Source organism: Stegastes partitus, unplaced genomic scaffold (assembly GCF_000690725.1).
Source record: "Stegastes partitus isolate 25-593 unplaced genomic scaffold, Stegastes_partitus-1.0.2 Scaffold1864, whole genome shotgun sequence".
NCBI lineage: Eukaryota > Metazoa > Chordata > Actinopteri > Pomacentridae > Stegastes > Stegastes partitus.
Window position 1 is genome coordinate 104225 of NW_007579595.1, and position 13437 is coordinate 117661.

The following is a 13437-nucleotide window of genomic DNA, read 5'->3' on the forward strand; positions in this document are numbered from 1 at the left end:
TACAGTTTCTGTTTTAATCTAGACTTGCACGCTGGTAAACATTCACCACATTAAACCAGAAAGCTGCATGTCGTTTAGGGACATTTGACTAAACGGCTAAATGACTACATTTTGTCAAACAGCTGCAGCTTTTTTGTCAAACACGCATATGCATTAGTTAGGGACTACTTCCAGTGGGACGTTAGTGTTTGTGGAAGCAGAGTGGAGCATGGGGGATTAAATTAGAATAAATTACAGCGTCATGTATGTTTCTGTCCAACAGTGTGACTCACTGATGCTGTAATAGGCTTTAGAGCAACAAAGCAGCTGTGCAGCTCCGAGGAATTAGATGTATAACAAAAGTCAGTGGAGGCTTCGCTGCTGGTTTAAACGTGGGGTTTGATGACAAGAAGAAAAATTAAGTGAGACGATTAGTTTCATTGTCAAAGTAGAAACAGTGGCGCTGTCATACAGGGAATAACCAGCAGGTTATTTTCAGGGCTTATTAGTGATCAACGAGGCCGATAACCAATATTTAGAACCAATATTGCATTTAGAATAACACAAACTCCAACATTCAAAACAAACCTTTTGAACATTTATCCTTCAGCGCTGATTGGCTGTTACCTACGCTGTGTAACCAATCAGGTAGCGCTGTGGGCGGGACACAGAGACAACAGACTGAAAGAAGCAGCTGCATTAGAGCCTAAGTATTGCATTTTTTTTTAATTAAGTTATTTTATAGGGACATGGATTATGTATAAATACCAACGCTGACAGTCAGTGAATCCCAACATTCGTCCTGGAGTGAACAAATCAGTGATTTTTATTTTCTGTTGCCAGAACAGAAACTGTTAATCAGCTGCTAGAACCATCTGTGCTGTCACTCTGCAGGATAAACAATAAAACAACAACACTGCTGCTGGATTTAAGAGTTGAACCTGATGGCTTTTTTCTTTTTTTTTTTTTTACAGCTGATGTAATTTTGTCTTTAAACCTACAGTAAAATTGATATTTTATACAATTCTATGGAAGCTAAGAGCGGCCATGCTTGCAAATAATCCCGAGATAATTATTTTGAAAAAACAGCATTCTCATGACAGCAAGTGAATTATTTCATCATCACTGAAAACAAACTAAAGGCTGTTCCCTCTCAATATGATGTGAGCTCCCCTGAAAACATGACTAGTAACCTTTGGTGGGGTCTTTACAAATTAGCAATATGCTATTTTTGACTTGCATTTCCATTTTTCTGTTTCTTCATTATGCTGTTAATTGGGCGATTATTGATTAATCATGCATGATTCACTTCTATAAAGACACCAGCATGCTGATGTTGACTTGGGTTTCCCCTCTTGCCTTCATAAAACAGAAATTAAATAGTTAACTAATGTATGAAGCACTCAGGAAAACCTCTGTGATGCTGAGAGAAGCTTCTTGTCACCTGTTTTCTTTTTATTCATATTCTTGTAAATAAGATAAATAGAAGCTGAATCAGGGGCTTTAGAAACCAAAGCTAGCTCCTCTGTTTGCACACAACATGCCATCACGCATAGATGGCATCTTGACAACTGTGGCAGCGGATTTGAACTGAAAATGTCAGATTAGGGAGGAGCCGCCCGTTATTGATCGATGCATCGGGCTGTATTTCAGTCGAGGTCTCACACAGACGCGGCTGCATTGTGTCTCTCTGAGATAACATTCAGACGAGTTCGGCTGCAACTTCACAGCCGAGTGCACTTCAGTGATCCTCTAGAGACCGTCGTCGGTCCTCACCGGGATCCTGGAGGCTCAGATCAGGTGATCAAATGAACCAGACACTCTTTTTTTTTTTATACCTCCCCATAATTATCCCACAATCTTCAGAAAACAAAAGTCGTTATGAATTAACCTAATCATCACGACCTTTAGTTTTCTTGGTATAAATTAACCCGTTATCATAACGGAGCGAGCTTTGTTCCCTCCAAATAATTAACTCATCATCTCCAGATAAGGACGTTGAAGGAATAATTGCAAACACGGACGTGCTCGGCCTCCGTTCAACCCTCAGTGTGCAGAACAACAAAACTGTTTTAACTCGGAGCTGCACAATATGAGCAGAACAGTGAAAGTAGCATCAAGTGGCTGTTTTCAGTGAATGATGTTCTTTTCATTAAAAACAGCTTCGATTCATTTAGCGGTTGATTCCACTTCATGAGGAAACACAAACTAAACTGAATTATACTTAGAGCGGTTACACATCTACAAATTTAACATTAGAGCTGCAGTAATTTAGTAAGTAGGTAGAGTGAAGCCGTTTAGCTGGATTCAGGTCTTAAATTTGTGCTTTTTTTATCAAGGAGTTTGAGACCTTTAATCTGCAAGACATCTATGATAGTACACTGGGTTGTGGTTGACTGTAAGGGAGAGTTTTTTTTAAATATATTATTTAAATCTAACTGAATAATCAAACATATAACCAACAGATTAACTGTCAGTGAAGAGAATTGTTGGAAACATTTAGAAAGGTTTAGTCTGAAGCATGAGTGTATTGATTTCACTCTTTTCCTCGTATTTAAAGACCGAACTTAACAGATGTGAAACTGAAGAGCAAAGACAAAAAGGATGCAAAATGACCACAAAGACACAGATATGACCGTAAATATACCAAATTAACAGAAATGAAAACAGAGTTAGAAAACAATTTGGAGTCACACGAGTGAAATCTGTTGTTCTGAGGCGCTAAATGTGACTGAAATGAAAGATGCAGCTGGAATAGTGGTTGTAACTCTATTCAGGACTTTATGTTGTCACACTTAGAGGGTCTTTCAGGGTCCATCAGACCCCAAGAAAGAATATGTGCAAAATATTTGTTGGTATTCATTATAGACTTTTATACTATGTTGAATAAATGTTCTGATAAGTTGACGTATTTTTGGTTCCAAATGCAAAAATAAACAATCTTCAAAAATAAAAAAACAAAACCTGTCACCTAAACCAAATGGCCTGGGGTCCAGAAGACCCCAAAAGTCCTGAGTAGTGTTTTTAAAGCCACGTGTCTGTGACGACGTCGACATGATTCTGCAGAAACGACCTTCCTCGTATTGAACAGCTGTAATTAAGAGAAGCTCAGCGTCTCTGTCACCTGCCCGTCCTCAGCTGTCCTTAATCCTCCTCTCAGCGTTTGTCCCGCAGATTAAGTCTACAGACAGCAGATTAGCGCCCATGCTAATTTTATCTCTGGCTGACTCCTAATTAAATCCAGCAGTGGACACAGATTGAAGGCTGAGAGCAGGAACTTGTGGTAATCCCTCCTCTTCCTCCTCCTCCTGCTCTCACCTCCATAAACCAAACTCCGTCCTCACTTCACTTCAGAGCCTCTGCTGGGAGACATCGGCGGGTTTCTGGGTGTGACTCTCCCGTTTGTTTGGTCCTCAGGGTCTGCTCTACTTCAACGCCCGGCTGAGGATGCTGGAGAAGCGGCAGCAGCAGATCAGAGAGCTGAAGAGCAAACACGAGAGGCTGAAGGTGGAGCTGGAGGAGGCCAAGAGCCGGCTGATGCTCCACCCGAGCAAATGGAGCGGAGAGTGTGAGTACGGGCCGCTGTTAAATACACTTTACACGGCGCTGGTTCTCAAACAGCCTCGAATTAAAGCGGTTTGAAAGCCAATTATCAGCTGAATCTGCAGCTCCCCTCGGATTTACTGCAGCTTTACAGTTTCAGCTCACTGTTTTTGCTGAACGGCTTCAATTTTTCTGCTTTTGGTTCGGCCTGTTTCCAGCTGCAGCAGCTGTTGGAGGAAAAGCTGAACACCAGCAAACATCAGACACAAACAGCTCGGCCTGCTGAGGTGGGAGCAGGAATCTAAAAATCCTAATTAAGAGAGGAGTGCTGCATGTTCTCCTGAAGTACAGAAACACCTTGTGTTTGTAAAAACGTCTCTAGATGTATATTTTGAGATAAAGCCCAGCTGATAGATCCTCTGTGCCCATGTGTCAGCTTATCACACATACAGCAGTGGTTTAGTGTTTATGTCAGCTGACAAGACTCAGAATTAAGGTAAGTTCAGAGATCTATTGGAGATTGTTGAGAAACAGCAGCACTGCCCGCTAATGTCGTCTGTTTATTTTATTTTTTACGCTACTATCCATCCATTATCTATACACAGCTTAATCCTCACTGGGGTCGCGGGGGGCTGGAGTCTATCCACTACTATCACAAGATATATTTTCAATCTTTCCAAGTCTCACATATGATTATTAGTAGAAGCGTCAAAGCTCCAGTATTGATCAATCTATAAAAATACCTGCATAAGATGATGTTTTCCCTCCACTGAGTCCAAAGAATTTCCCTCAAACTGGTGAAAACTATTTCCAGTAAAGTAAAATTATTTCAACCAGTTTTGCATATAAATCAATGTGACTGATTTACTCTAAAGAATGAAGCATTACTGTGTCAGAACACGAACATACAGACCTCAGTGCAGCATTAAGCAGCAAAGTATTCTCTCAGTGGGTGGTGGAGACCAAAAACTGAGCAAAAAGAGACACAATGCTGAACATTAGATGAACACAAAGACCATCTAATGTCAGTTTGCTGCAAGCTAATCTCACAAAATTACATTTCTGTACAACTAAACTGCATTCTTAAATATGCTTTGAAGGGAACATCATTTTATTTTTATTTTTAAGTAAAAGTAATTTGCAACCTGTCACATGGTGGGAAAGGTGGCCAGTATGAAAACATCTCAGTTGTCCATACTGGGAGGTTGGAGGGGTCGCTGGTGGCAGAAACCAGGGACCAGACGTTTAACCAGAGGACCAGGTTTTGAATTCTGAGGACCATGACTCTCAGAATTCAGTTTCGTTTTCTGTAGTTGTTTACTTTTGGGTTTCACTGTCTGGTCGGGTTCAGGAGAATTTAGTGTTTCATTAGACGCTTGAAGCCTGCTGAAGGTTACTAACCCAGATTATTTGGTTTTTAGTAGGAAAAGTGCCGTGATTTGGATCAAAACCACATTTATATGACCCTTTAACCACATGTTTGAAGCATCTTTCTGGGTTACCGTGGTGACAAGTCCCACTACATCTAACATGTGATTGGTTGTCTGAAAACGAGCAACAGTAAAGTCATAAAATAAATACATTGATTAGAAACGTATTTGTAATAAAACATAATTGAGAATGCAGTTTGGCTGTGCAGGAAGGTAACTTTGGTTTGCTACCACTTTAAGCACAACAGCTTCAAATTAAAAGGTGACAACAGGATAAGTCTGAGCTCGCGGCTGTTTGTTAAAGTCGATCTGAGCAGGTTTCAGTGAAGCAGCGAGTCGTGATGATTAACGCAGGATGTGTCACGAATTCCTGTCAGCTGGTATGAGGACGGAGATGAAGCTGTTTTTATCAGATACGAACATTTATCAGCAGTTCACACGGTCCTGAAGCGACTAATACAACTTTAATAAGAGGTGTTTAGATTGTTTGGTGCATCATTTATAAAAATCTGTATGAGGTGTTAACAGGTGTGTTGATCACTAATATAGTATTTAATGATGTTTAAGAACAAGTCCGTGGGCTGCAGCTTATTCTAACAGTTTGGTTAAAACTATTGTACAGAGCATTTGTGCTGCTTGTGTCTGGAATATTTATACACTGCGTAATATTATTTCAGTTGTTCAACCTTTTAAAAATGATTTATTCACATTTAAAACTCTTCATTAACGCCATACTCACATTGAACTTGGCGACTGTCTGTGATGAGTCAGACTGCTGGTACGTCTTCACCAGCGTTTAGATCAGAACTGAACAGAAACAAGCAGCCATTACATTAGACGCAGGAGAATCTTTATTTAAGCTTCATCTTCATCTGGAAATGTCCTAAAATGATTCTTCTACATTTGTTCCCCTTTAAGTTTTGCATGGAGCTCAACAGAAAGATCACATCAGTTAATAAGTGCTGTTGTTAGAATAAGTCTGCAGCCGTAAATGTAAATGTGAACTTCATAAATGGACTCTGGTCCAGACGTCGTGCTGCTACAAAGACGAATCGGTGTGAGAATCGTCCTCTCACTGTTTCACTGTATTTACCACATAGTAGATTCATTAGAGTATAAAGCTGCTCATTCAGAGGAGCTGTACGGTTAAGACATCTAAGGAGTTTAATCAGTAGAAAATACCGAGCAGCCATCCGCTAACAACAGACAGACCGCCGCAATGCATGATGGTAGAGTGATGCTGTGGCACGCTGCGTTTCTGTGTGCTGTGGGATGATTTTTTTCAGGCCCCACTGCATGAAATTAACGGTAAAGAATGGAAACAGCACTAAGAAACAACTAATTCACTATTAACTGGACTATGAAGTGGATGAGAGGAGCTGAAGTGTCAGAACGGAGGAAAGTATAAATAAAAGCACCAGAACACGACGTGTTCATGTGCAGCAGCTGAGTCCACATTTAAGCTCTTAAGACCCGAGCTCTTGTTTGATTTGCTTTTTTTTTTTTTTTTTTAATTTCTTCTCCTCTTTGTTTTCTTTAAAAAAAAAAATATTCAGAAAAAAAGTCTTTAAAATATTTTTTAAAATTAAAATATATTTTAAAAATGAAAATGGGAAAATATAACAATAATAAAATAATACAATTTTAAAAATAAATAAATAAAAATGAACTACTGTGGTAATATGACCCGTGATGTCCATGCATGTGGATGTCAGGTCTTAAGAGGTTAACACTGAATAATTTCTCACAGAATCATATATTTATCTACTGAACATGATTTTTTGGGTGGTTGCAGAAAAAGGTTTTAAAAGTCCTTTAATGTCCACATGAGCTCTCAGCTGTAACACGGGGAGAAGGAGGGCTGGAAGAAACAACAGCAGCTCATTTAAACTTGTAATCTCACATATTTGTAGCTCGTAAGCTGCTCATAACTCTCCAGTCTCTAACCAGAGACTAGCGATGGCGATGACGTGCTGATAAACACAGACGTCAGTCAGACATTCAGGTCTGTTGCTGGTTTCTCTTCAGTGCTGTCGGAGGTTTCAGATGATCCACTTCTCTCTGCAGACTCTAGATATAGGCGCTGCCTCCTCCCTTTTTCATCACGCAGCACAAAAGGCAAACGAGTGCAGTAAGCAGCTCCTGACCCCAAACACAAAGTGGACTAACAGTGTGTGTGTTTCCAGCTGAGTGCCGCCGGCGGCCTCCAGCCTCGCCGGTGAAAACCTCGTCCTCTGCAGCTCAACTCCATCCATTATGCTTCTATTTCTGGGACAAAAGCACAAAAGGAAACAGCTCGCGGCGCTCCAGAGGCGAGAGCCGGGGCGTTTGTTTAGGGAGGAGATTGTCGGTGCAAACTGCAGATACAAACAGGCCAAAGGGGGAAAAAGGGATTATATTAACATCTTTGTATTATTTCTGTCAGAGGGACAAACTCTCAGGTCACCTCGAAGAAAAGCCTCCTCGTTCCTCACACAAGAAACGCTTGACTCTGCAGAAAGCGGATGGAAAAGGTTTGCAGCAGAAGGTCTGAGAGATGATGTTTCAGGTCGCATCTCGCTGTTTAAACACTAGAGCTCATAAGTCACCGACTGCTGAGGTATCCCAGCATGCCCTGCTCCATCAGAGGCTGCTGTGGTCATCATATACTAAACACACAAACCTGCGTCGTCTCCTACGAGGAACAAATCACTTTTAGTCATTACAGCATCATTTAGATTAAATCCCTGGAAAGTGGCACAAACGAAATCAACGTTTTTGTGTTTGATGGTGTCAAAAGTCCTCCTTCTTCTCTCAGTCAGATAAACACACAGACATGAAACACCGATTTTTAGATTCATTTTAACTGCTGCTGTGCATTGAGATTAAATATCAATAAATCCAGTTCATCAGTGAAAAACACACCTGTTCTGCCTGGAAATCTACATTTTCCACTTTTCTTCAGGTTACAGTGATCAGCGATGGTTTGTCTGTTCACACAGAATTCAGCTGCTTGACAAAGTATGAATAAATATACAACTACATAAAAGAATTATTAGAAATCCTCCCAAATCCGAAGCGAGGCAACGAATAATGCTCTCCCAGTGTTCATATATGCTGACATTCCTAATCTGTTCCACTCCTCTGAGCCTGCAGCGACCCACATTAAAATGAGTGGAGCTCCTAAATCCCACTGACTGTATAGAAACACTGTGTGAACAGAGTCAAGGACGCTGTGGGCTTGTAAACAAACGAAGATGCAAAAAAGCACGGGTACGATTTTATTTATTTTCCCAAGGACAGACTTGTAAAGACCAACAATGTTGACAGTCAGTATGGAGTTTTTATTTTATAACCTGATGTACTTTATCGCTTCGATCCAAACCCATAGTGACAGTTTTCATCGTTTCTGTTCCCACCTGATTAGTGTGAGGTGTTGGGTCACCATGGCAACTGATGCTGCACAGTTAACCTGAGTTTGGGATTTAAATCTGTTGTAAGAAGTGTCTATTATTATTATTATTATTATTATTATTATTATTATTATTATACAGATTCTTAGATGAGGAATAATATATTGTCTTTTTTTTCCGGTTACTGATCATTTTGTTTTCTAAACCCTATGCGCCCATTTTTGGAACAAAAAAAAAGAAAAAAAACTCCCGCATTCAGTATTTTCGGAGAGAATCCGCTCCGTTATCGAATCCGATCTGTGTTTCTGTGTGTTTTATCACGCAACATGATAATTCAACTAAATGAAAAGCTGTTCAGTGACAGTAGCGTAAACCGTGCACATGACATTGCTTTAAAAAAAAAAAAAATGTATTCAGTTGATAAAGCAGAAAATATGTTTTAAAGCTTGGTCCTGATTGGCTGCCGAGTCTGTTTCACACCGCTGGTACTGCAGCTGGTAGAACACAGATTATAAAACTGATCAGTCTGATGGTATTTGTCACAGAGAATATTCAATCAATAGAATAAGTTCACTTTGATTCGGCCAAAAACTAAAATGATGTCTGCGTGTTCTTCATGATGTCAGACCTGAGTGTTGAGCATCATGCTTAAATGAACAAACAGCTTCAATGTGCAGCTGTCAGAAATAATCACTAAGCAGTAAAATCAACATATTACGATGAAGACTTTTCTACCAGTGTTCCTCTCTTGCATCATTTGCAGCAACAGTGATGCTTTTTACTGTCATGTTTTTTATTTTCCTCGTAGCTCTCCATCATAACAACACGTTCTTGTGGTTGAAGCAGGCAGCAAACAGTTTGTGCAGAAGAACAGTGAAATGATGCAGAAAACCTGGTTAACAAACAAAACCACCATTAAGACTCTGAAGTTTCAGGTTTTGCAGAGCTGGTTAACTCAAAGAAAGCCTTGCTCTGTCAAAGTTACTCTCTAGTTCAGCCCTCAGTTTCCCTAAAGTCAAACCCAGCAGCTTGTTTCTGGCACATCAAAGTGTGAAAAGTTGGTCTTCACAGCAGACATGATGAGTTCAGCTGGTTCAGCAACCTTTAAACACATGAAAAGAGCTTCTGCTGGTGTAAACATCCATCCCAGCAGAGTTCAAGAGGTAGAACCTCAAACAGCAGAGTTCTTACATCTCTGACTGCACACATTTACTGTGTGACGCGCAGGAAGACTCAGGAAGTCACTCAGCTGGTTTAAATTATGCTTCTTTTTTTTTTTGATAAGTTTCCTAAAACTCACCTGCAAACTGAAGCAAACTGTAAACAAAGAGATGAAAAACAGGACTTAGTATTTGCTCTGTGGTAGTGATAAGGATCTACAGTCGTCCTCAGATATATTCATCTCCTTCCATTAAAGAAAAGGTAAAATCCACAAAAGTCACTCAAATAACAAGAAACTAAAAAAAGTTATAATAAATAAAAATTTACTAAATTATAATTTAGTGAAATAAGATATTGATTTTGAATTGTGACTGAAAAGAATAATTTTAAAAAAACAAAAAGGAAAGACAAATGAGAGCACTTTGCTGATGAGCAGTGAAATCCAAACACCTGTCAACAGGTGCAGAAGTCTGATGGAGAGTTACAGAAATACCTGATTGGCTCAAAGGGTTGTTCAACTAAATATTAGTTTACGGGTCTCGTTATGCTGGGGTTTTTTTTTGTTTGTTTGTGTCATATTTCTGTTGAGGGCGTCCAGGTGTCCTCTGCCTTCACCCTGAGTCAGCTGGGATAGACTCCAGTCCCCCATGACCCTGGTGAGGATTAAGGTTTAGAGATGATGGATGGATGTTTCTCTTGAACCACAATTCAAAAGCAACATCATGATTTTTATTTATTATTACTTTTGTCAGTTTCAGTGACAGATGGTTTGTCCTTCTTTAATGGGAGGATATGAATACATCTGAGGACGACTGTAGATGTTTATATCAGGAGTTCTGGTTCTGAGTCTGAGCTGCATCTTTTCACGTTTTAACCACCGACCCGTCTCCTCCTGTCTGTCTCGCCTCCAGTCGACGTGGACCAGGACCTGGACCGGGAGTCCCAGGAGTACCTGGAGGCTCTGGCTCAGGTCACGGCCGAGCTGGAGTACTGCGTCAACCTCTGCAAGTCCCGCGTCATGATGGAGACCTGCTTCGACATCACCGCGACGACGGCCGCCGTGGCGCAGGGAGGGCAGCAGGAGGTGGAGGTGTGAGAGGAAAACGTCCTCACGTTCACTCGCTCATTCATTCATTAAGAGAAAGTAGAACCTCAGAGGAGTGGAATGAAGGAGACAGAAAACAAACTGTGAGCTGCAGCGTCACAGCAGGAACAGAACAGAACAAGAACAGAACAAAGGAAGCTGTGGGTTGTGAGTGGACGGACCGAACATGTTGGTGACAGACTGATGGACGAGCTCCTGGATTTAGTTTCCACTCAGACAAGCTGCTGGTCCTGGATCAGATCAACGAAGACGAACAGACGTGGAAGTGCCTTTCTATTTATTCTCTAATTTAACACATTTATTTAAGTATTATTTTCCTTATTTATGATGCTTTTGTATCCATCTTCTTGGTTTGTATGGTGCTGATATGAATATATTGGTTATGCAACTTGATTTGGGAGCAGACTGTGAGTTTATAAAAACAGCTTTTAGGTTTTTACAGGAAAAGGACAAACAACAGAAGAGAAATAATTTAGTTAGTACGATAAAAACCTCGGATTATTTTGCTGCCTTTGACACTGACTCAGAGTCTCTGTGGTTTGTCTCAGATGTTGGTTTGTGTTCATGTGTTGATGTTGGTTTACTGCAGGAAGGCTGAAAATCAGAAGAAACAACCACACTTCCTCTCCGAGCCATAACTTAGTCACACCACGGACGTGATTTGTTTTTTTAATAGATTTTTAGTTTCTGAGGATGTTAAATTCACTTAAAAATCTAAGAAAAAGACAGTTCAGAACCTGCCTGAGATTCTTGATGTTTTTAGGTTTCCTTCAGTTTCTCAGTGATCCGGTGCTGGTTGTCTGTACATCCAGGACACGCCGCAAACAGGAGCTGCTCACGGAAAATTCAGCTGCTTTAAACTGGCCAAATGTCACACATTACATCTAATTAGCCTAAAACTAGATTATGCTCGTTATTGTTTCAGCCACATGGAAAACACAAATCTGATGACGGTGCAGCTGAGAATGTTCCAGCTGGTTGTCGAAAACCTGCTTTAGGTTGCCAGGATCAGGTGGTAGCAGCTGTTTGTTAATTCATCACTAAATCTGTGCATAAAGTCCCGTCTGTGTTTTTAGAAATGAAAGTGGGCTGCAGCAGTGAAATGTTACGAATGCTGCAGCTTGTAAAGTCTTATGTGTGAATTTGTGACTAAAAGGCTGCAGCTGATGACGTTTGCGACTGTAAGCCTGAACCTGAAATCCTGAACACAGCCGTAAATCTTCATATCTAGATCCAGCGGCGCAGCGTCACATACGGACAACACGTCGTCCGTTTTCAATCGGCTCGTCCAGACATCTAAATGAACACAGACACGTTAAATCTACACATCTTTAAAAGCAGCTAAAGATTTCCACAGTACAAAACCACCAAAACGCTGCCTGAAGTTTGGTGCATGGAAAGTGACAAGAATTAAAATAAAAAAGTCTGATATTTGACAACAAGATTGGGAAGGTGTAAAATCTGCAGGTTTTTGAATGGAGTTTGGTGGGCATAAAAAAAATAAAGAGAGAGAGAGCGGAGTTTGGTGTTAAATCTAATTTGCATGAGTTAAATATCAGCTGAAAATCAACTGATACACAAAAATCTGTTTTTATATTTGAGACTTTTTACTGATAATCTTCAGAATGAGTCATCAAATTGCTTGAATACAAAAGTCTTGAGTGTAAAAACAGCCGGAGTCAGACTTTCTTGGATCATTGTTTTTAGTTTTGTGACTCGTTCTCTTCGTCCGTCTCTTTTCAAACCTCCTCAGGCTCTTCTCAAAGTTGCTGCATGAAACGTTTCCTCCTTTTCCATGTGTGACGTTTGGTTCGTTGTTTCTGAGGTTTTTGTGTTTGTTAGAAGAAGAGACATTTTTGCCAAACTTGTTTTTTAAAGTGAAGTTCCTCTGCTGATGTGAGACCTTTAATAATATATTCAGACCTTTTTTTATTTGTTTTTGTACTGTACAGTTTTATAATTATTTGTAAAGAAAAGAGAAGCGTGTGGAACTGAGTGGAAATGTTCAGGACGAGTGGATCGCCTCGTGTCATACATGTTAATAAAGATAAGAGTCTTTTTGGTTAACGTATGTGTTGTACTTTGTGAAGACGTTCCAGGATTGGAGTTAGTGGAGCTTCTCAACAGATTTGGTTCAACTTGATGAAACAACCTGTGTGAAAGGAAATGAAGGTAAGGCCTTGTCCACATGTAGCAGGGTTTTTGTAAAACCGAATATCCTCCCCCCTCCGTCTAGAAAAAACTAACCTACACACCACCTCATTTTTAGAAAAGAATGCATCCACATCTAACTGCATTAGTGCGTTGTTCAGCACATTCATGTTCTACGTGAGGATGTAAGAACTCCAACGACGACCGGGACATACGGAAACTGTCACGTAATTCCTCCTGGAGCACGACTTCCATCTCAAAGTTCTCCCACCAGCTGGCAGAGCGTCCCGGTCTGACTCAAAACCGGCGTCGGTGTCTGTGACGGAGAACATGCCTCGGACGTGGAATGGCAAGGTGGTGGAAAAGAACCGTCCTTAACGTTGTCCTTCACCTGTGTTCTTGTATCTGGGCCTGGACCAGAGACAACGCCAACACAGTACTGATGGCGTCCACGCTGTTTCCAAATGTAAACACAGGTCACATATGTGATGTAAAGAACATATTTTGTCGCAGGCAGTAATGTTTTGAAACCTAAAACCCGGTTATTGACGTCCACATGCAGACACATTCAATTCAATTCGATTCAATTTTATTTGTATAGCGCATATTTACAACAACAGTCATCTCATAGCGCTTAACGGAGGATTAACAGATCTTCACTTTGGTCGGAGGTTTT

The 13437-nt window shown here is 40.5% G+C and overlaps 1 protein-coding gene across 1 annotated transcript in view; it reads left to right on the forward strand.

The window, feature by feature from the left end:
• Positions 1-10601, forward strand: part of kif26aa (kinesin family member 26Aa) — a 49359-nt gene extending 38758 nt beyond the window's left edge. The window contains exons 13-14 of the mRNA XM_008302728.1: positions 3397-3547; positions 10417-10601. Of these exons, the coding sequence (XP_008300950.1) occupies positions 3397-3547; positions 10417-10601 (336 nt within the window). The remainder of the gene's footprint in view (positions 1-3396; positions 3548-10416) is intronic.
• Positions 10602-13437: the final 2836 nt, after the last annotated feature.